The sequence below is a fragment of the Lissotriton vulgaris genome, chromosome 4_1 (genome assembly GCF_964263255.1).
Source record: "Lissotriton vulgaris chromosome 4_1, aLisVul1.2, whole genome shotgun sequence".
Classification (NCBI taxonomy): domain Eukaryota; kingdom Metazoa; phylum Chordata; class Amphibia; order Caudata; family Salamandridae; genus Lissotriton; species Lissotriton vulgaris.
Window position 1 is genome coordinate 1,510,196,350 of NC_141691.1, and position 24,531 is coordinate 1,510,220,880.

General features: G+C 42.8%; 1 protein-coding gene across 1 annotated transcript in view; it reads right to left on the reverse strand.

Annotated features, from left to right (window-relative positions):
- The window catches only part of OPRK1 (opioid receptor kappa 1), a 228,122-nt gene extending 212,660 nt beyond the window's left edge, over positions 1-15,462 (reverse strand). Inside the window, exons 1-2 of the mRNA XM_086966961.1 lie at positions 15,334-15,462; positions 14,016-14,336 (exon numbers count right to left, since the gene is read on the reverse strand). Coding sequence (XP_086823087.1) covers positions 14,016-14,287 — 272 coding nt within the window. The 5' untranslated portion in view covers positions 14,288-14,336; positions 15,334-15,462. The remainder of the gene's footprint in view (positions 1-14,015; positions 14,337-15,333) is intronic.
- Positions 15,463-24,531: the final 9,069 nt, after the last annotated feature.

Sequence of the window (24,531 nt, forward strand, 5' to 3'; positions counted from 1 at the left end):
TGTAGGAGGTACATCACCGGATGCATATGGAGGGCTCAGTCCATGGCGTTCATGACCAGGTCTCGGCTATCTTGCTCCGCTGTCGAGTTTCCGCCTGCTCAGGTTAGGCAGTGTCTCCACTGCGGTGCACCTGCTTGTTTGGGTCATCCTAATTTGTGGACCGGGCGGACTTCATTCCGCACGGCGGTGAGTCTCGATTGGCTCACACCACCGCGGTTGCGGGCGCACTTTGATGGCTGTGCGCGGCGCTCTGCGGCGGACGGGAAATGACCTAAGTTTTGCTATCCTCATGTGGCGGACGTGAGTACTGCTGCTCGCTGGCGGAAAAAGCTGTTTTTTCGCGCCGCCACCACCGCGGTGGTGCCACCGTCCGACATCCTAATGGGCCTCTAAGTATCTCGGACTTGGAATAAGTGATTGTGGTCTTGCCATGGATCCTAACAAGATCCCTGCTATAATGGATTTTGCTTCACAAATAAGTGTAAGGAGGCTAAATATTTCTGTTACAAATTATTATTTACAAATATATGGTGATTTTGAAGCTGAAACCAGTGGGTTACTAGAGCATCCTGAAGAAATTATTTTGTTGGGATAGTCAAACTAAAAAATGTTTATATGCTAAACACATTTTACTCAAGCACCTGTGTAGAAACAGATGCATCTGATAAGGCTTTCGAGGCAGTTAGGTTGCAAACATAAGATGATGTGGATAAAATAATGAGGGACTTGAACATACCATTTTTATCTGTCCAATGTTTTGCCTGAATCTGGATAGAATTATTCAGTACATGAGGGAGAGTATTAAGTCATGAATAAGCCTTGTATAGAATTGACACACTTGTTAATTATATGTAAGAATACATTTCAAAGTCAAGTAGCATGTTAGAATGTAGGGTGTCTGAGAAGTCTTCAATGTTACAGCAGTCATCTAGGAAAACTGGCATTTTTTTTTGCTTACTTTGGATTTACAACCTCTGCATTGGACAATGCCTTATTTCTTTGTTACCGTGAGTTCTCTGTTACCTTTGATGTATTTGTGCTTTCTTCTCCGCTAGAGGATCAAACTCCATAATCTTTCTTAGATCAGGTTAAATTGGCTTAAAAGCAGATTGATCAAAAAGACTTGGAAGAACTGCCTCAAAAGGCTCTTTTGATTCACCTAAATGACCTATATGTCAATAAGCAAATATATTTTAATTCCTAGAAAGAAATTACAAATAGATGTGATGCAGAAGTGGCTTTACTCAGAAGTTTCTGGTCATAGAGCAGCGAAATCAACAGTGGGCTTATTTATGCAATCTTCTTGGTGACTAACGGTAAATTACGAGGTTCAGAAATATGCGCTATCTTGTTCTTTTTGTGTTCAGCATGAGACCATGGGCCTCATTTATGAAAAGTGACGCATCGCTGCGTGAAAACAGCGATGCGTCACTTTTCACTGCGCACTCCTTGCGACACCAATGATGCGTCATATTTAATGTATGACGCATCATGTCGCAAGGACTTACAGATACGTCTGTATTTCTGACGCATCTGTAAGCGCAAAAGTGACGCATTGCTGGAGTGTGTCACAAAAGTGACGCAACTCCAGCAATGCGTCCTTTCACATGGGGAAAGCTCCATGTGAAAGGGCTTGCGTCAGTCTTACGCCTGCTGTGAGGCAGGCGCAAGATTTTGACGCAACCGCATCCTAAAAGTGACGCTGTGAAATCTCATAGATTTCACTGCGTCACTATTACGAGGCTTTTTGCGGGGGAACGCCCCCTTTGCATACATTATACCTGACGCAGGCATAATGTGGCGCAGGGGTTTAAAAAGTGACGCATCTACCTAGATACGTCACTTTTTAAATATGGCGCAACAAGGCGCATGTTTTACGCCACCGATGCGTCACAAAAAGTGACGCATCTGCCGCGCAAAACTGACGCAAGGCCTCATAAATGAGGCCCCATGCATTTTAAATCATTTGGATATTTACAAGCTTTACTTCTGGCTTCTGAACCTGGGCAGACACTGTCAATTAAATCTATACCAGATCTTCCATCCTCAGTAGGATATCATATGTAAGTCGTTACTGTAGATATATTTTCAAAGATGGCCATTATGGTTCCCTGATTCAAATACCAATGTAACAGCTGAAGAAATGGCCCAGTGTTTTTGTGACTGATAGCTTAGACTTACTGTATTTTCTCATTCCATCCATCATTTCTGATACAGGTTCTATATATTTTTCAAGAACTTTATGTAAAAGGTTGTTTTCTGATTTTTACCAAACTCATCCTCCCTCCAAAGTGCAAATGGATTGAACAACTCAAAGTAAAACAATATATACAATGTTCATGTAATTCTACTCAAGAAACTCTTTGACTCCTACCATTCAACTGCATAATTTTCATAAAATATTGCCTCTCACCGTGCTACTAAGGTTTCATATTTTTCTATATGCAAGGTCTCTTGATTTTGAGCCTTTGGCACATGCCACAGCTGACTACTTGAATCAGCTATAAAAGCTTAAGCAACATCTTAGTGAAACTCTGCTGCATTCAAAGTTCAAGATGAAGGAACATGCTGATAAGTCAATCTTAAATTTCGCTTTTGTTCCCAGGAAGGTTTTTTTGTCTTCCCATTTTTTGTCTATCCATACTTTGCCATTCAATTTCAACTCACATTTTTGGGCCATTTTTGAAAACTCATCAGATTAATCCAGTGGTTTTTCAATTGATATTCCTGCATGCTTGGAAGATTCATTTTGTATTTCAGTGATCTCAATTGAAGCCATAAGTTCCCAATCCATATAACTCAATCTCAGAATTCTCATTGATGGCGCTTCTTGTGCCTGCCTTTAAGTAGTCTCTTTGGACCACAAATACTGTGCCTTGAGTATTCTTACCAGTCTCTATTCCCCATCTTGTTTTTATTCAGTTCCCACCCAGGGCGCCGATGTGAGTACCATTCCTCTTTACTTTACACTTTGGTGGGGTGCACACTTTGAGAGTTTATTATGACTCCATCAGACACGATGTCAAAAAGCAATGATTTCTAACTCAATATTGTCGTTAATCTCATTACTAAGTAGTCACTCCATGTATATTTTGAATCCACAGGTGTCCCTACTATCCTTTGGTCCTGATGAAACCCCACATTTTAAAGGGGGTTGAAACATTGTGAACAAATAGAAACAAACCAATTATCCAACCCCTTTGATTGATAAAAGGGCTCACTTGCATTTGATAAATTACTCATTTTGACACAGTTTGGAAACGTGTATATTTCTTTTTTTTATCCTGTGTGTACAAATGTATTGTCCTTTTTTTTTTTGTTCTGTTGTTCATGTGGGACACAATGCATTTCACACATTTAGGAAAAATACAGATAGTTCTTATCACAATCAATGTATGACTACTTCTTTTTGTTTCCCTACTACATCCTTGAACAGTCCCATTGTTTATTGCAATTGAGCTTCACCTTGTGTCTTGAATCCATTTGCATTTCTAATGAGAACCATTGTTTTTTAAACTGTTTAGTGCCCTGGTTCTTATTGCCTTTGTTTTTTGTTAGAACTTTTAGAAAGTTGGCATTTTCCTGCCTTAGTCATGTATTGCCTGCAGCCTGTCTCTGGGTCACAATACTGGGTGTAGTTGACAGTTAGTCTTTGTGTATTCCTTATAGACAGACACACCTATTGCGGAGCATAGGTGTGCCTAGTTGGGCCATTACTGGCAGGATAGGATGGAGGAGCTGGGCCTTACCTTAATTACACTTGAATTGTCTCAACACAAAGGGCTGCATACCCTCTGTAGTTAGTCTGGATCCACAGCCAGGAAGGCAAAAAATCTGTGTACTTCAAATGCCTGCCTCTAGATGTTTCTCCCTATTTCAAAGTCACAACTGGGTATATATACTAGACCTCAGACACCATCACTTCAGTGCACTTCTGGAACTGTGGACACTCTGCAAGGAAGAAGGACTGCTGTGCTGCTACAAGGACTGTCACTCTATTGGACTGCTGCTCTAAAGGAACAGCTGCCATACTGTGCTGTCCTGCTGCCTTCTTGCCTGGTTAAGAAGAACTGGATCTACAGCCCTTGAACCCAGACCCCAGAGTGATTCCTTGAGCTAGTTGGCTGGTCTCCTGATCTGAAGCCTCAGGAGCACAACAGGTTTTCAATAACCCTGTATCTGCACCTTGACTCTACCATCTGTGAGTCTACACTCCAAAGTGGTGCCACCCTAGTCCTGGATCCTTGGAAGTCGGTCTAAGGTGTAAGCATGAGCGGATTTCGCGTATTCACGATCCGCGAATTTGCGGATTTGTGTGTTCGCAGATCCGCAAAATCCGCGAATTTACGGATTTGCGGATTTTGCGGATTTTTTTTTAAATGGGGGGGTATTCTGTGCTAGTTCAAGTGCCTCTTGTGTGTATAAATGGTCAGAGACCGATCAGAGCAGCAGATGAAGAGAAAGAAGCTCATGGTCACAGGAACAGCACAAGGATTGCGCTCCTGAAAGTCAAGGATAGAAAGGCCTCTATCCAGCATCACAGCTGATTTTTGACGGTAGATTTGGGAAGAAGGCACACCTGCCCAGCCTCGACGATGCTTATGATTGTTTTTGGGCTGATGAATGAGTCACTGAATTTGAGCTTCAACTAGTTCCAGCGGCCATGTGTGTGTTACTATGCAATCACACCAATGTGCGCAGGGGTCCCTTGAGTGAGCTGTCCATCCATCATCCTGTAACTATTTTAGGATGGCGCCGGCAAGCTGCCAGCGCTATCCTAAAATAGTTACTAAATTAGCTTCATCAGGAAGCACTAATAGATAAAATAAAGCAGGTGCTCGAGCACCTGCTTTATTTTATCTATTAGTGCTTCCTGTTGAAGCTAACTGAAGCTAACTTAGTAACTATTTTAGGATGGTGCTGGCAGCTTGCCGGCGCCATCCTAAAACAGTTACAACTTCAAGCTTGAAGGCTTGAACTTTTGTCCCCCGGATCCGCCGCTCGCAAATTCACGGATTTTCAGTAAATTCGCGGGAGTTCGCGGATTGTGGATTTACCGAAAATACGCGAGCGGAACGGATTTTGTGCTCACGCTCACTAAGGTGCTTTTCACCCTTTGTGGATCCAGCAGAACTGATGGATCTTCTCAGCTGTGCGGTGCAACCCAGGCCAGAATAAACGCATCACAGCTACTGCATAGATTAGACCCATTGTAAAGATTTGCAAATCCCACAACCTCTTTGGAAACACTACTAGACAATGCATCCTCAGTGCAGGCCTCGCATCCCTTGTTGACGGCAGCCTTGACGATAACCCTGGACCCCGCATCTCAGTCTCATAGCTCCTCAGAACCAATGCATCAACCCGACTGCTTGACGCATCCTCAATGCCAGACTTCGCATTGCAAGCCCCTGACGATGTGAAACTTCACAATGCATTCTTGCCTTGACACAAATCCTTGCGATGCTCCGCAAACCGGATTTAAGGTACTTTGTACAGCAGGCCTAATTGCATCCCTGTAAATTAAATATTAATTTTAAAGAATTATTAAATATTTTTAATGTAATTTTGCATTTTAGTTCTAAAGCGAGTTGTGGGTTTATTGGGGGTAAAAGATGTGAAGTAATTTAACTGTAATAAAGTAAAAACAAAAAAGCCATTTATATGTATTGATAATTAATTGATTGATAATTAATTATTAATTGGTAATTCATTTTTATTAATTGATAATTCATTGTTATTAATTGAATAAATGATAATTATGTTAATTGTATTCATGTATTATTTGGAGTGGGTTGTGAGTTTATAGGGGAATGGGGTGGGAAGCAATTTAATTGTAATTAAGTAAATATTCATTTTTATTTCTATTTATTGATGATTAATTTATTGTTGATTAAATATTAATTGGTAATTATTTTTATTAATTGATTAATTGATAATTATGTTAAGTGTATTAATTTATTATTTGGAGTGGGTTGTGGGTTTATAGGGGAATAGGGTGGGAAGTAATTTAATTGTAATGAAGTAAATATTTATTTTTATTTCTATTTATTGATAATTAATTTATTTTTAATTAAATATTAATTAGTAAATAATTTTTATTAATTGGTAATTTTTTTTTTTTTTTTATTGGTATTGCTAATTAATGTATTCTTATTTTAATATCAAATTATTACTTTCTCTACTGTTGCACTCTCTGGAGTGGGAATAGTAATTTTTATCCTCTCGCTATCCAACACTTTCCCTTCTGTTGCAGTCTCTGGAGTGGGAATAGTAATTTTTACCCCTATGCTATCCAATGCTTTCCCTACTGTTGCACTCTCTGGAGTGGGAATAGTAATTTTTACCCTCCCGCTATTCCACGCTTTCCCTACTGCTGCACTCTCTCGATTTGGAATAGTAATATTTACCCCTACGCTAGCCAACGCTTTCCCTACTGTTGCACTCTCTGGAGTGGGAATAGCAATTTTTACCCCTACGCTATCCAAAGCTTTCCCTACTGTTGCACACACTGGAGTGGAATAGTAATTTTTACCCTCTCAGTTTCCAACAAATTCTCTATTTTTGGATTTGTTGGAGTGTGAATACTAATTTTATTTCCTTAGCTATGTAATGTTTTTAATTTTGTTATATTTAATGTAGTGTAAATTATTACTTAATATAAAAAGTACTACTTTATCTTTTTTACTTATATATTATTTATTTTTATATTTTTATAAAAGGTTTATATATATATATGTAAATATATTTTTAATAATGTTTTAAATAATTTATCATTAAGATTAATAATTATTTTATAATATTAGTAGGTAAATATATATGTTTAAAAAATTATGGTTTTTTACATAACATTTATTATTTTTAAATTGTAAGCTTTTTTACATTATTTAAGTATGTTTTATTTAATTGTGTTTATTATTTAATTACTTTTATAATATTTTTAATACATTTAAAACATTTGATATTTTAGTTAACTATATTTTAACTATCGATATTTTGTACTCAATTTTTTAGTACTTACCTATTTGTAGATAGGGATTCCATATTCTCTACTTCGATATTTTGGAGTCGATATTTTGGGCATTCTATATTATGTCCCTTGATATTTTGTCACTGAACCATAGAAAAAAACTTATAGAACTTTCTTTTCAGTGAGACAAAATCCAGCTTTCTAGCAGCCTCTCCTGATTGGCCAGCCTTGACAGGCTTAGCCAAATTGCTCTGATGAGGCGATAAGTGGCCTGTCAGAGACAATGGATATCTGTTGAGGGGAGATCTGCAGCTACAGAGAACAGAAACGGGGCTGGGAAAAAAAACTGGTCTTCAAAGGGAGCAGGGCAGTAAGGATGCAAGTCAAGCCATCCTCCTCCTTCTGTACCCCCACAGCCAGATGGGAGCCCCAGGAATGGAGTTTTCAGGAGATCTGGAAGGTGAGTGTTTAGGGAAATGAGTTACACCAGTAGGTTTTGTTAGCCAGATCTTAATACAAAGAAGAAAGTTTCTCTATCTTGGATTTTTTCAAGTGCAGTGCTTTGTGGTAGAAGAATATGCCACACTTTGGAGGAAGCTGTCATGCTTTTGGGTGGCACCCTGCATCCCATTGGTCTGAGGTGGCCCCTTACCTATCATCCTAGAACATTGGAAAATATTTATGAGCTGCTTAGCAACTCAGATGCCCTGACAGAAACTACAAGAAGAAGGACTGCCCTATTAGAACCCTGGCCTGCACCAAAGGAATAACAGCCCTAGCGACTTTGCCTTGCTTCAAAAAGAGGAGTGGACTCCCTGCAAGTAACAGGTTAAAAGAGCTCCACCTGCATCATCGCCAGTAAGAAGAACCCAGCTGTCCACCTTCAGCTGAATTGTTGTGCCAACACCCGAGGAGCACCTCAGAGACTCTGAAACCTTGGATTTGAGTTTGAGACACTTTAAACTATCAAGAGGAACTTCAAGTTCCGGAGGTTTGGATCAACTTTAGGAAAAAGCTTCATAAGGTGATCAACCTGATGTTGAGAGTCAAGCCGAAAATCTAAAGAACATAAGTGGCTATGCCATATGCAAATGAAAATCTATTCAAACTATTTCTGGGTCGAATAATACACAACAGATTATGAATGGCTGCGCTACTCAAGGTAACAGACACCCCAGCCCAGGACTCGAGTCGGGGGGACACGCAGGTACACGGCGTGCCCCCACTCTTTTCACATGGTAGAAGCCGCCCCCCCTGCCAAGAATCTGGACTCCACAGAAATATGCTGAACGTGTCCCGTGTAAATTTAAGACACTGGGACACATTCTGCACGTGACGTCATGAGGTCATTTGCATATTGTCAGTCCCTCCACTTCTTTTTATAGGACTTGTGCCCTGCCCCAGCCACTTGGAGGGTATATTCTCTAGGGAGAACTATAGGGCTAGCCAATTTATATACAAGAGTACCGAGGCACACGTAAGAAGTCCATACAGTAATGCTGGTTCGTAGCAATAAAATATGTAAACATAGTCCAGGAGTAACTTTTGTTCTTTATGCCATGGTGTTTATTTTCCAGTCTTTTCACAAAAAAAACAAGCATAAAACAGCTAACACATAGTTCATCCTAAAATATGGCTATAAACGCATCAACTTTAAATGTAGATAAAAAGTTTTACAGGACATATAGAATCTGTGTCCAAAGGCAACCTTCTCTTGTTAAAGCCGAAGTGGTGAAGATGTGTGTTAGACAGGGACAGACACCCAAGAAGTAAATACTATTACCAGATCCCGATATTGTGAAATTTGTCCTTACGTGCCACAGAAAATGGACAAATTCCCAATTATTAGTTCTCAACAAAGTGGTATGTCAAAGTGTGACACCTAGTTAATCGTGCCGATAGAGATCTTAACATCCCACTCCGTGTCACCAAAAACACTGGAGAAATGCACTCAGTGATCACACAAAAATATAAAAAGAGAAAATAATAAGAAAAAAGAACCTTATAAGACTCTTACTGTTGTCGAACTGCGACCAGGCCTGGATTTCAGGTTTGTCCAGCTGAAAGCACCACAGCTCAAGACTTCCAGGAGTTGACCAGGGAGCTCCCGCTGAACCCAGTTGACAAAGCAGCTGTGAATCCAGCCTGCTGGAGAGGCCCATTCAACATTGAGAGAAAATCCTGCAGAAAAGTTTCTTAGGGGCCATTAGGATGGCGGGCGGATTTCCCCTCCAAAGCTGGCGGTAGCCACCGCCGGCCTGGCGGGAGCGATCTGCCCACCATCCTAACCAAAATGACAAGGCAGTAACCTGCACTGTCTTGACTTACTCCAGCTTTACCAAGGCACGCAGGGCCTTACAATGTGGCCTTGCATTGCTTGCTAAATGTCATTCTAGGTTTTGTGTCACCCTGCATCCTCTTGCCTGGCTCAAGAGTGATGCAAAACATTTGATAAATAAGCCTCTCATTTTGCAAGGGTTTTCAGGGAAAACTGTAGATTGGTCTTTGGGCTCTGAGCACAGCCAGGGGGTGGTTTTAGTCGGCTACCTAGTTTCGCTTGCAAACACTTCACACTGTTGAGAGACTTGCACTTTTGTTCACGCTACTTATAGACTTCTAGGATATCCATTGCGTTAAAAGACAAACTGTAACTATGTGTATGGCTGTCATTAGAAGCTATGAACAGAAACACAGATTCTGAAAGCCAGCTCTTCACTGCTCTGATGTCAGTGAGGTGAAAAAAATAAACACTTGTTTTTACTGTTCTCATATCACAGCTGTGAAGCGTTGGACCCTAAAGCGTCTCGTTTATCTGCAGTGATCCCCCAGCTCCCCGGATTTCAAGAGACCTGAAGAGGGCACTGTAATAGAGGTGGTGATTCTGTCAACGTAGGCCTAAGCTGACCACTAACAATATATTACAGACAACGCTGGTAAGTGGCTCTCACAATCAGCATGGCCCCAAGACTGCTCTCAAACTGAGAGCAGACAGTGCAGCTCCACACTGGTGTGGAAAGGGAAAGCACAAACAGCATTTGGGGAGGGCGGCATGACATCAGATATTATTTTTTGAAAATACTAGGATGCTTGAGGGAGGCACCCAACAAAAGTGTAGGAAAAAGGCAGATCTTCATATAGAGGGTTAGTTTTAAATATTGCATAGGAGCCAAAATTTTGGACTAGACAAGTGAAAGATGTTGGAAAAATAAATATCAAGGAGAATGGAACTTCCCCATTCACTTTCATTGCAGTATTTGAAATTTTAAGTAGGAAAACTTTAAATGAAAGTCTGTTTTATCTTTAAAAAACGTGGTCCCTCCCTTAATTCGGATTTTTGATATTAGGAATGGGCCTGTACTGACCGGCTGGTCACTGTTCTAATGGTCCAAGTTGTATGATTGTACTAGCCACTCACCGAGGGTTGGCTTACAGTACCACCCCACACCCATCCATCACAGTTGTCACAAGACATGTGAACCCGCTAATAAAAGGGGCCTGGCACATGTGCCCTGGTCCAGTTCCAGATACAATCTATCTGTGTGGTGTGTCTTCATTATCAGTATATGGGGACCTAGGGCCCCAGTCCTTTACATTGGCGGTGAGCGGGTGACCCGCATGTGCAAGCGCCTTGATGGTGGATAAGGGGGAGAGCCTGGCCTGCTTTGAATGTACCCCCTATCAGTGGTGACACTGTATCAGAGCAGGAAATCTCTCTCCCCAGTGACCCACTGGGAAAGTGGTGAGCCAGAGGGTCCAAGTCAGATCATCAGAATAGCCTGTGTGGTGAAGTGGCAGGTCTGGTCCGCAGGGCATAGTGAGGACAATGAGCAACAGCAGCGCCATGAGCGTACCGATGCTACGTACCTGCTCAGGCATCTGCAAACTGTCCCGGGAAGAAGGAAAGAAATGCCACTGCCCTGCAGGAGGTCTCCCCCCTCGTGAAGACAAGTAGGGGCATTCAGCAACTGTGACACGCCCATGAGGGAAGTAAGGGCAGTGTGGCTAGCAAAAGTGGAGATAGGCTCTGCTGCCCATAGCAGTGCACTGTGCTACCCCAGCACTGTGCCTCAACGAGAGACTCCTGCATTGGAGGGAGAGGTGTGGTCTGCCCAGGTGCACCTGTGAAAGGAGCAGGCAGGGCAAGGGACATAGTGGCAAGGCCATCTAGAGGAAGCGCGACGCTCAGTGATCTGCCTAAACCGTTAAAAGGGCATAGTGCAAAGTGAAACGGGCTTGCAGCACAGGGAAGTTTGCTGCGGCTGAAAATCCAATGTGTAACTGCAACAAATGATGGACCGAATGCTGAATGATGCCAACATTCTCCCCCAGTCAAGAGATCTGGGTTCAATCCATTGTTCTTTTGTCAACTATGCCACCCCAGTTTGGACCCACCCATATGCAAATCAGTCTTGACCCTGTGCCTCATGGGAACAGTTCAGACTGAACTACCAAGCCAGGTTCTCCCTGGACCGGAAACAAGCATCATAGGACTGGTTTTGGGGTATGACCCTTCATCAGCCAGGCTGGCTTGAATCCTGTGGCACAGTGAGCAAGGGACCAACGTCTGGGCATACTCATCCGACTTAGGGTGAAAAGTGTAACTGCAACAAATGATGGACAGAATGCTGAATGATTCAAACACTCTCCCCAAGTCGAGAGATTTGTGTTAAATCCATTGTTCTTTTGCCCAATACGTCACCCCAGTTTGGACCCAGCCATATGCGAATCAGTCTTGACCCTGTGCCTCATAGGAACAGTCCAGACCAAACTGCCAAGCCAGGTCCTCCCTGGACCGGAAACAAGCATCCTGGGACCGGTTTAGGGGTATGTCCCACTTCATCAGCAGAAGGAGCACCAACAGTGAAGGACTGAAGATACAAAAGTCTGAAGTGCACCGAAGACCGCGTCAGGGAACCTGACAGTCCAGGCTGGAGCCCGAGAGTGAGAGCCCTGAGAGGAAGAGGGCCCATGTCGTTACAGGGTGTGATAGACCCTGCAAAGCCTGCCTGAGTGGAGGCTGAAGAGAGTGCCATGCCGGCATAGCCTTGAGGTGCATGGGGTGCATCCTCAAGAGAAGAGACCTGCAAGAGGTCGAAAGAGACCTGCGAGAGATCAGAGAAGAGGCCTGCAAGAGGTCGAAAGAGGAGACCTACGAGAGTTCAGAGAAAAGACCTGTGAGAGGTCATAGAAGAGACCTGCAAGAGGTCAGAGAATGCGAGAGATCAATGAAGAAACCTGCAAGAGGTCGGAGAAGATGACGTGTGAGAGTTTTGAAAATTTGACCTGTGAGAGGTGGGGTGGGCGTGTATGACATATGTTAGTTTTAAAATACAGGTATTTATTTATTTATTTATTTATTTTTAATATTTATAAAACGCTGCATATACCCGTGGGCGTCTTGGCGCTGATAAACCATTTATTTGAAACAAACTGTGAGCTTATAAACCAATTATTTAAGACGGACTGTGAACGAAGGAAATGATCATTGAGTGAACAGCCAAGTTTTGCCCAATACGTCGTACGGTAGAGGGATTGTGCCGAAAAAGTTGAGCTCGTGTTGTACAAGGGTTCATCCTCTTCTCCTGTGGTGCCAATCTTTGGGATCAGCAGCAGAGAGACCGAGGAATGGGAGGAGCCTTACATAATATTAAACTGTAAATGGGCAGCTGCAAATACGGAGCTGTATTCCAATTGGTGTTCGAAATGACGTCAGGGAACTTTGCTCTCGCCGGTTTGAACCCCGTAGAGATAAGACACAAAAGGGAAAAATGTCTATTCCAAATCGATATGGTTTGTTACCCACTTTGCTTGAAAAGGGGACAGATGAGTAAAACTGAAGAAACTAATGGCACCGAAAAATACAATAGTCAGTCACGCTCTGCTGGGAACTCGGAAACTGCGTCAAAATAAATGTGATTTAGTGAGTCAACTCTGCCCCTTCCCTCATTACCATAAATACAGCTCATAACACATTAGATTTGCGAAAACCACAGTCCATTGAAAACAATTAATGGAGATCGTTCTTAAGTATGAGTAAGACCAATTCAGCGCAATGAGAACATCACAAGAAAGAGCCCAACAGTTATAAGGAAAAATAAAAGGATTTGCCAAGATGCACAGGATGTTGAGTTAAACTGACATTCTTTCATTTTAACCTGCAGCAACTCAAGATTGTCATTTAGTGCACGACGGTTATTCTTTACTGAAAAATATGGGAACGGTTTCGATAAAAGTAAGAAAACTTGGGATCATCGTTCCCAATAGCTCCTACACACTTCAACCTCAACGGACAGTGCTTTATTTCTGCAGTTGTTTGGCGGTGGTGGACATCGGCCCATCATATTTGCTGACCGGAAGATATTTTTCATCATAGAACTTCAATCCAGAACAGAAAGAAAGTCAGAAAAAGGAAAAAAACAAAATGAGCAAAAGTAAAGAGTGTATAAGGGAGCAAGCAGGAAGAAAAAATGAACTTCCAAGGCTGTGCTTAGGTGGTAGAAGAAAGTGGCACGGAGTAAAACCAGGACAGGGCAGCATAACTAACATAAAGGTATCCTGACATTCTGAACCTCCCGCTCCAGACACCCAAGAAAAGCATGAGTTCCATTCACTTTGCATTTTTATCATTATTATAACTGTGCAAATTAGGCACGGCAGAAATATCTATGAATTCAACGCAATTTTGCATCATCGAGACTGAGTACGGCTTTCCTTATGAATATGACAGCAAACGAACTGCAGTGAGCCCGCTAGATGGCACTGCGCCATCATGATTCTCTAAAGCCTACCAGGTATTTTCTGCATTTTCTTCCCTGTACCCCAATCCAAGAACGTGGTTGCTGTCTCCTTGTTTTTGGACGATTTCATTACAGAGCGCTAGACCTAGACGCAGTTTATCCTGATATACGTAGCTATGCTCCCCACCTGCAGCACAACGCTGCTCAGGGACCCCAGTGGCACAACTCTCCCACGCTTCCTTCCAATCCAACCAATGAGAAGTGATGAGAAGTGGGTGGCTTAAAGAAAAGATGCTGGATCTTCTTACCTGATGATGACGAACATGACCAAGGAGTTTCCCACCAGGCCGACCACAAAGACCATGGAGTAGACCGCGGTGATGATAATAGGGATGGTGGGGGACATGTTGGTATGGTTGGCCAGGTGATGGCCTAGCTCCCAGGTCTCTTCGCTGTTATTGAGCCCGTAGTAGTCGTGCCAGCCCAGAGGCCAGATGCTGGAGTTGCTTGGGACGCAGCAGGTGGGCGCCAGGCGCCGCATCTCGTCTTTCTCTCTGAAAATCTGCACGGGTGACTCCATAACCTGCGCCCGCCTGACCTCGTCCTGTGCGTGGGAGACGGCAAGGACCCTGTGGGTTGAAGGGCAGAGAGACAGCTAGAGTGACGGTGATCACGCGGCATCACAAACTGAACACAAAAGAAACAGTGTGTAAAGTAACTTCATTTGGGACCGTGAGCCAAAATGCCTGGGTTGGATTGGTCATGTTTAATAGTGAATACATAGTGAATAAAAACGGAGTTTGCCAATATCTTCCAACATTTGAAGATTAAATTCAATTAGCATCCCTGTTCCCACCTTTCGATATCCATTGTAGTATTCACGCATATAATTTAGATGAAACTTCCGATGAGTACATTGCTAAGGCTAGATTGATTAAATGTGCCATTGTACACCTGGGTAATGGCTCGTTGCAGCGGCACTACGCACATGTGTAGCCCGCGTGTTCGTACCTCTCTGTCCAGCCCACCCATTCCTTCTAGGCATGCTGGTATGGGTTTGAGAGGCGTTTTTTACTGCCCCTTCAAACACCCGAGGGCCCTATGAGTGATGTTCTGGCGCGGAGCCGAGCACAGGTTTTATGCGCCTCCCGTGCGTAATGGAATTAATTTAACGTAACATTTCTCAGAGATTTCGCTTTTTTTTAAACAACACAGCTCAGAAAAAGATAGAGGAGAACCGTGTCCACAGTTTCCGAGCTATACAATCTGAAAATGAAGCACCAACTCTACTCTGATAAATATTGGGTAACATGAATTCACTTTACGTACCGCAGGCGCAAAAAACGGCTCTGCGCTAACCCTTCAAGACAGAACACCATGCTATCAGATATCGGTAATTAGCATTGATTAGTACATTTTATTGTATAACAATTTGGACAAGTATTCCAGATACTACACTAATTTTGTTAGCAGTTCGTTAAAAACGTGCTTGTAACTTTTATTCAAATAGACATTACAGAGAGCCACCTCGCATATGCCCAAAGCCCCCTTTTTAAAATTCCTTAAACACATTTACACCTGCACAGCGGTGGTGGAAGGTACTTTAATAGCAAGGCTTTACCTTACCTTTGGGTCAAGGCTGCGGCTCTGGCAAGGTTGCAGGGCGTGCTCCTATCCGGGGCTACCTCCCCCTTCAGGTACAGGCAGAGGCGTCTGGCCACCCAGCTCCTCGAGTTCTCCGCTCGGCGCTGGTCCCTCCTGAGAGCTGGGGGCGCAGGAGTGCTGCCGGATGCTGCTCTGAGCAGGCAACGCCAGCGCAACTCCCACCTCTTCCCTCCCTGCTCCCGGAGCTGCCTGTCTCCCACCCTCCCCCTGCCTGTCTCTCCCCTCCACTTTGACTCGTTCCGTTACAGCCAGATCCATCATGCTGCCTCGCTCCCTCCCGCCCGGCCCCACTTTATCCTTTGAAAATTCGAGTAGTACCTTTTCTCCATCCTTGGGTGCGGTGCATTCCCCAAGCTGGACACAAAAAGCAAAACTCCCGAGGGTACAGGGGCAGAGTCTTACTGCTCCGTCAAACTTACACACTGGCCGCGTGAAGGTTCCCGTTTACTGTAGGACAGCAGCGGGGACCCTAGGGATTGGGGCCGCACATACTCTGCAGCATACGTGCTGGGGGAGACCTCCGCCTCGCTCCCTCGGGCCCACGGCGCGGTTTCGAAGCCACGCACAGCTGTTCTCCCGCCGTGCCCTGCGTTCCGCCGGGCATCATGTTTATCCACCTCAAATCTCGGGCATGAATCTGAGCTGAACAGCTGTCTGTTACACCCTCATGAGCGCGGTCAGTCCAGAGAAACATACCGGCTTTAGAGGGTGAATGAAAGCCAAAATGTGGAATAGTGAGCGCAGCGCTGGGGTGGGAGGCTGGGCTCTACAGCTGTGGTGACCGAGTACTAAAGGTGTCAGCACATCATTCATAACTGCTTTTAATTTTGATGTTTTCTACTGCTGCATCCGTATCCTAACTTTGCTTACATTTTTTTTTAGAGATGCGATTTTCAGAGTCATCTACTGTATTTTACTGCTGTTCGCGCAGCACACCTCCGTAATAACGCGGCGTACTAAAGTGATGTTGGCTCTCTTCCCGGCTGCCTGGAATTTTATGACACTCTGCAGTTTCCTGGAGCACGCGGAACTCAGCACAAACCTCGCCGCTTCTCTCTAGCGGGGAAACGTAAAACTTAGCTTTGGTTTTGTGATAACGACTGTCAGGTGTCCTGTATTAATCTGTCATTTCATTTTCAAATGTAACGAGATGATAATACGGACGTGCTTTCACAATGGATGTAGCCATTTTGCCTTAAACGATGACAGTGCTGTTCCTCCACGCAAACACTTTTCAAATTCTAGCAGGCTGTACTAAGTGGGCGAGTTTAATCAGAGACCATGTACATAATGTTATTTTTCACCCTCTGTCCTTAGTACAGCATTACCAGGTACCTTCTAAGAGGACCGTCACTTACCACAACTCACACAGACATTGCACACCCACACACTACTGGATAATGCAATTATCCTAAAGTTGCAAACCCTTATACTATCTTTAGTTACAGAAGAGGGAACAGATGTGTTATTGTTTTTAAAGAAACCAGCCCAGCAACCAAAGTTGTCGCGCTGCACTGTGTAAGGACTGGAGCACCATACAAGCCCTATCCACTAATGATGGTGCGCCGCTGTTATCCCTGCAGTGCCGCTATAGTTAGCCTGCCTTCTGTGACAACCACCACGGTGCAAGGGTGAGGGTGGCCTGGCTAGCAGAGGGTTTGTGCAGGAAGCATTTGCCAAGACGCATTTCAGAAAGAAACCACACATTTGCCGTGGACTGTGTACTTCAGCACACGTGCGATGCATGGATGGATATATTGGAGACATGAACACATGTCCCCCCTTTTTTATTGTTTATTTATTAATTTGCAGCGAATAGTACAACGCCATCACAACAGTGACCCTGACACAGCACAAAAATGCAGGTACCCAGTGACACGACTCCAATTACACTAGGACATTATGACCACATCTCTAAGCTCCATTGCTAGCAATGTTAGAAGCAGCACAGCAATCGCAGTATGGCATGGACATGGGAGAGTGACACACATCGAGGACGACCCCAGAATAAAGGGCATCACCAGTAATATCAGGAGTACAAGGGAGTACAGGCAGGCAGGTATGCAACAGAAAATACATACGTCATGGGCCATGGGCTGCAGGAGTTGCAAAGAGAGTGCAGAGGCAGCCAACTTCTCTGGGGCGTGAAGAGAGTGGTAGAAAATCCACATAACATGATAATTGGGCCTTACAATAGGCGAGTTTGTTGAGCCAATCCTTACATTTGGGGGCCCGCCCATGACCCCAGCAGCAAGCCATATGCCTCATTCGAGTCGATGACGTCTTAGATCTTCATGAGTGACTGGTAACAGAGGATGGTATTCCAAAGAGAGTAAAGGAGGATCTTACCTACCTTACGGCACAGCCTCTGCCAGATCGGGGTGGTGCAGGCAACAGCATTCCAGGTCAAAATCGATCCAGCCTAATAAGTACCAATATACAAAGGTGGAGGAACGGGAGCCATATAACCTTGCTCTATAGCCACATGTGGAAGAAAGGGGTCGGCCTGAACCAATGAATAGCATGTTTTGCCCGAGCACATAAATAGTAAAGATCTATTTCAGGAGCTTCAAAACCTCCCTCCTGAAAGGGTAGAGTAATAGTATCCCATTAAATACAGGGTTGACCCCCTACTCAAGCAAGCCTTATCTGCGGAGTTTTAAGCATAACAGAAAATAGAGTAAAGCAGCTGGACAGGGATGTTGAAGAACTAGTATAATAATTTAGGAAGCATTCCCATTTTCATTAAGGCCTGAATCATCTATATTAGGGCCATGACAATTGGCCATGGTGATCGTATGTAACAGTAGCTTACCTCAGGTGATCACATATCTAACCTGATCATCCTTCATGGAAGCATGCAGGGTATATGGGAGTCCCCGTCTTACCAAGAGTACCACACCCCTGGCATGGGAGAAGTATGGGGAGAAGTATCAGTAGAATGCTTATTTTGTTGGCAAGGGGTTGGAACTCTTGGAGGCCAGGTGGGTCTCCTCTAGCATTGCAAGTTGAATCCGATGTCGATACAAATATGACAAAACATGCCTAAATTTAAGTGGGTAACCAAGTTCAAGCACATTGCAGGTGACACACATGCATAGCTTGTGGAAGCCTGCAGAACTAGTATAATAATTTAGGAAGCATTACCATTTTCATTAAGGCCTGAATCATCTATATTAGGGCCATGACAATTGACCATGGTGATCGTATGTAACAGTAGCTCATCTCAGGTGATCACATATCTACTCTGATCATCCTTCATGGAAGCATACAGGGTATATGGGAGTACCCGTCTTATCAAGAGTACCACACACCTGGCGTAGGAGAAGTATGGGGTGAAGTATCAGTAGAATGCCTATGTTGTTGGCAAGGGGTTGGAACGCTTGGAGGCTAGGTGGGTCTCCTGTAGCATTTGCAAGTTGATATCCGATGTCAGTCCAAATATGACAAAATAGACCTACATTTAAGTGGGTAACCAAGTTCAAGCACATTGCAGGTGACACACATGCAAAGCTTGTGGAAGCCTGCAGGAGAATGGGTTACTTCAGGTGACAGCGAACGGAACAGAAGAAATCTGTTGAGCACATTGTCCAAAATGTGGGTGAACTGCAACAAATAAGGGTTGTGATTAAGTATAAGGGCTACAACACATGTCCCATGAACATAAACCAAAACCCCAAGGACCCACACCCCACCCATGCTGACATCCCCCATTCTTCAGGTAGCCAAACCCTCCCACCCAGAATATGCCTGCCCCATGACAGAAAGAAAATAAACATAATTAGCAGAGCACAGCTCTGCAACCAACTTACCAAAGATGTCTGAGGGGTAACCTGCAGGGTTCATTCAAAGAGGCAGTGGAGACATCCTCGGCCAGGCAAGGGCACCCGGGGAAATGGAACCCTAAATTTACCCAAGTAGACCATTCAGATAATCTTTGAATGCCAAACTACAAATCAGTAATGAAACACGGGTGGTTGGGCCCTGTGGGAAAAAGGGTAGGTAGGGCCAATATAATGAAAAAACACGGGATTTTTACCTAAGCCTCTAAGAATTAATTAGAACACTTAATGTTTTTGAAGGATAAACATAACTTTATTTGTTTACCCAGATACTTGATTTTATCCTTGATTTATAAACATTTGTTTTGTCTTTTTGCACACAGAAAACGACAATTGCTATCAACCTCACATATAGCCATATATGAATTACATTGCAACTGTGTGAATATTTACAAAAAGTGAATAAGACACAAAATATATGTGAAAACAAAGTGCTCTTAATTAAACCAAAACATGGACAATGAATTTAACCTTCAATTATGAACAAACACATCATTTATCAATCCTGAGCCAGGGTGAAAACGCTTTTTGTGTGTAACCCCTAGCAAACTGTAGCCGACTGAATCAAGAAAGCTAAACAGTTCAGAAAACATCAATCGATTCCAATCTTCAATTGACAATAAATGTACAAAATTAGAAAGCCAAGCTAAACAGTTCAGAAAACATCAATCGATTCCAATCTTCAATTGACAATAAATGTACAAAATTAGAAAGCTCGATTCCAATCTTCAATTGACAATAAATGTACAAAATTAGAAAGCCGACGCGTTTCGAATCCTGTTTACAAATTCACAGGATTCTCCTCAGGGCAGTATAATTCTAGTCCATGAAAACAATTTCTAAAAAGAAAGAGAGATTGTGTTGTAATTAAAAACGATCCTCGGGCCATTTTTTTAGAACATTAGATAACATGGCGGGAGGCGGCATACCTTTGGTGGAACTTATCCAGGGATGCTTATACGTCATGGACAAAGATGGTCTATGCTGTGAGTCCGCGCTGCAACAGAGCGAAGGGGTGGTCAAATTGTTGCATTCGTAAGGAAAAAGCATCACAACTGTTTGTGAGCACAGGCTACTTTGTTACCTTTAGTAGTCGCCGTCCGGCGGCAAGGCTGCCTAGTCCGGGTTGTACTTGTTCTGTTCTGCGTTGTTTCCTGTAAGTTATGAATTGAGGCCAATAAGTGTGGGGTTTTCTACGGCTAAAAGATCAAAATTTGGGCATGCACCGCATGGACTTACTTTTCTTTTTAATGGTAGCGCGTGCACTCCTCTCCTAGTTTCTGCAATGGTCGCTAGCGTTCTCCCGATTTCCGGCAATTCTCACTGTCAGAAAGAAGGGGGAGGGAAGGTCATTGCGCTAATCCTGAATTGCGTGGTAGACTCAGGGGGGGGGGGGGCTGAGCGTATGACGGCGCCAAAGCTTACCGGCGTTACTTGGAATCCAGCGTTTCTCATTCACACTGCTACACTCTCCGCTAGTAGAGCCCGGCTGGGAAACTACAATTCCCACAAGGCACTGGGTCGCAATCGGAACCAGCATGTTCCTGATTGGCTATTTGACAAAACCCCTTTGGATGCATTCAACTCAGGCACAGCCGCGGACACCCACATTGAGAGCGGAGAGTGTAGCAGTGTGAATGAGAAACGCTGGATTCCAAGTAACGCCGGTAAGCTTTGGCGCCGTCATACGCTCAGCCCCCCCCCCCCTGAGTCTACCACGCAATTCAGGATTAGCGCAATGACCTTCCCTCCCCCTTCTTTCTGACAGTGAGAATTGCCGGAAATCGGGAGAACGCTAGCGACCATTGCAGAAACTAGGAGAGGAGTGCACGCGCTACCATTAAAAAGAAAAGTAAGTCCATGCGGTGCATGCCCAAATTTTGATCTTTTAGCCGTAGAAAACCCCACACTTATTGGCCTCAATTCATAACTTACAGGAAACAACGCAGAACAGAACAAGTACAACCCGGACTAGGCAGCCTTGCCGCCGGACGGCGACTACTAAAGGTAACAAAGTAGCCTGTGCTCACAAACAGTTGTGATGCTTTTTCCTTACGAATGCAACAATTTGACCACCCCTTCGCTCTGTTGCAGCGCGGACTCACAGCATAGACCATCTTTGTCCATGACGTATAAGCATCCCTGGATAAGTTCCACCAAAGGTATGCCGCCTCCCGCCATGTTATCTAATGTTCTAAAAAAATGGCCCGAGGATCGTTTTTAATTACAACACAATCTCTCTTTCTTTTTAGAAATTGTTTTCATGGACTAGAATTATACTGCCCTGAGGAGAATCCTGTGAATTTGTAAACAGGATTCGAAACGCGTCGGCTTTCTAATTTTGTACATTTATTGTCAATTGAAGATTGGAATCGAGCTTTCTAATTTTGTACATTTATTGTCAATTGAAGATTGGAATCGATTGATGTTTTCTGAACTGTTTAGCTTGGCTTTCTAATTTTGTACATTTATTGTCAATTGAAGATTGGAATCGATTGATGTTTTCTGAACTGTTTAGCTTTCTTGATTCAGTCGGCTACAGTTTGCTAGGGGTTACACACAAAAAGCGTTTTCACCCTGGCTCAGGATTGATAAATGATGTGTTTGTTCATAATTGAAGGTTAAATTCATTGTCCATGTTTTGGTTTAATTAAGAGCACTTTGTTTTCACATATATTTTGTGTCTTATTCACTTTTTGTAAATATTCACACAGTTGCAATGTAATTCATATATGGCTATATGTGAGGTTGATAGCAATTGTCGTTTTCTGTGTGCAAAAAGACAAAACAAATGTTTATAAATCAAGGATAAAATCAAGTATCTGGGTTAACAAATAAAGTTATGTTTATCCTTCAAAAACATTAAGTGTTCTAATTAATTCTTAGAGGCTTAGGTAAAAATCCCGTGTTTTTTCAAACTACAAATCAGAACACAATCAGCATCAATCCCAACGTGAGAAGCAGTTCCTGTAATGTTGGTAGACACATTTCAGGTAGATTTTTTTTACCTGAGTGGATCAATCAGGTCATTTTTGAGCGTCAAACCCCGAATCTGTTTACAAGCATCAGAGTGTTGATTGTGAGAAACCAGTAAGTTAACTCAAAATTACATTTTTGCATTGCAAATGGACCGTTTGTGTAATATTTCAAGCAAAAACACATTTTTCTAAACAGGAAGACAGTGCCATAGAAACTCAGGGCCTGATTCACAAAGGGCCTCAGCAGTCATGGTGGTGGCCTCACAATCTTGGGGGAGTCTCCGCACTTGGGGCAGAATTTATGCAATGAGAATCTTCATTGAGGATATTCGGCCCGAGTGTGGAGACTCCACCACGACGCCGTAACCTCTGCCACAATTGCGGAGACCCTTTAAGATGCTTTGTTCAGCCCTTGGTCATTTTGGATTTTGATTTTGGAGAGAAAGTATCATTCTCCTTATACCTGCAATCTCTGCTGCATCCACTCACCTGGAATCTTTACTTTTTGGGAGCAATCAAGTAAGTTCAGTGAAGCACTTTGGGGAAAAACATTGTTGTTTGCGAGAGCGCAGATGCCTCTGCTTCACTATTTTTGTTCTTTTTTGTGTTTTCGTTCTTTGTTAATGGATGGTCTAGCATTTGGATTAGGGGCCCATGTGGTATTGACGCTTTATGGAAAAATGTTCATTCATTTTGTCAATGGTCGATGCCTCGGATTGAATATACTTTTTCTAATTTTTATTGTGTGTTGCTTTGTGAATTTTGTACTGATTTGTTTATCACTTTACTATGATGTTGTTGCTTTATTATTTTTGGGCCAAGTCTGCCCTCTTGAACTAGGTCTTGGGTGTATATTTAATGTCTTTTTCACATTCTCACGGTTACTGTACGCTATATTTCTCCCAAAATGTAGGGGTTTGTGGATGCAATTTTAGTAAAGGCAAAATATAATTTATTTTGTACCTGCATGTGCCTGTTGGTGGGTAGGAACGAGGTGGTTTCAGGAGTTCAGGCCAATGTAGCCAGACATGTTCCTTTGTTCTCATATACCTGCTTCTACATATGTGCTCTTGATTTTTTTGAGTTGTGTATGCTTGATAAGATTCATGTTTTGTTTTACTTATTTTCGTGCAACTATGAATATTTTTTCTGCGGTGTGACTGATGTCGCTGTAAGCTGTTTGTGGTTGGGTTATTTTTAAACTTTATTTAATGTTAGCTTTTGGCATTGCTGACTTAATCGTGGTGGGTAAAGAGCTATTTCAAGCAGTAGCCCAGACACAGTTTGGGTAAATAATATATATATATATATATATATATATAGATTTATAGTTTATGCACGTTATGGTGAGCACGTGTTAACATTAATAGACATGGCAAATGGTTATGGTCTTTGTGAATTATGTTTTGGAACAAGGAATAAGCATTCATGCTGTCAGTGCAAATTCGATTTGAGAAAAAAACTGTTGTTTTTGTCCGAAACATAACAAATTCACAATTGAAGTAATTTATTAACTGTCATTTTTGTGGAATTAAGTTTTCGTATTTATACGGATAGAAAAGAGACAGTGAACTTGACTTTTACAAATGTATTCATACAGAAAGTATTTTGTCTATTTCCATTTGGACATGTGATGCACTTGCACTTTAAAATGGGCTGAGCATATTGCATTGTCATGTGACCAAGGCTGCAGGGACGGTCGAAAGGCGTCATGACTAACTGTTTATTGGGCAAATAAACTGTATGCTGCAACGAAGTTGGTCCATGCCTTATATTTCACCCGAGTAGTGGAGCGCTGCGAGGTATTGCGTATATATATATATATATATATATATATATATATATATATATATATATATATATATATATATATATATATATTCGCAATTATTTCTCAGCAATGTCACAAGACTTTTTTTTTGGGGCGGTGTGCCGGGTGGAGCAAGTGTTGCAGGCTAGATGTGTCAACTATGTGCTTTGTTCTCCATGCCTCCTCTTTTTGTGGGCCATGCAATGGTCACCATTTTGTGTAGCCAGTGAGTGTGTGTATAAGGTGGTAACTTTGTCTTTGTTTTCCAAACATTCTTCTTCATTAGCCATGTGGTGGATAATATTCCTACCACAATTTTGTTCAGCCAGTGTATGTTCCAATCCTTTTCTTTCACTTTTAAAAGCTGTTGTCATTGACTGAAGAAGCTTATGACATTTTTGTTATTTTCTTTCTTTTTCCTGATATATTCATTTGTGCTTGTGGCTCATTGTAGTACAGTTGTGTTGTTTTTTACCTATTTGTTACATTTTAGCTTGCCTCCCACAGAGTCTCCATTGGAGCTGGAGAG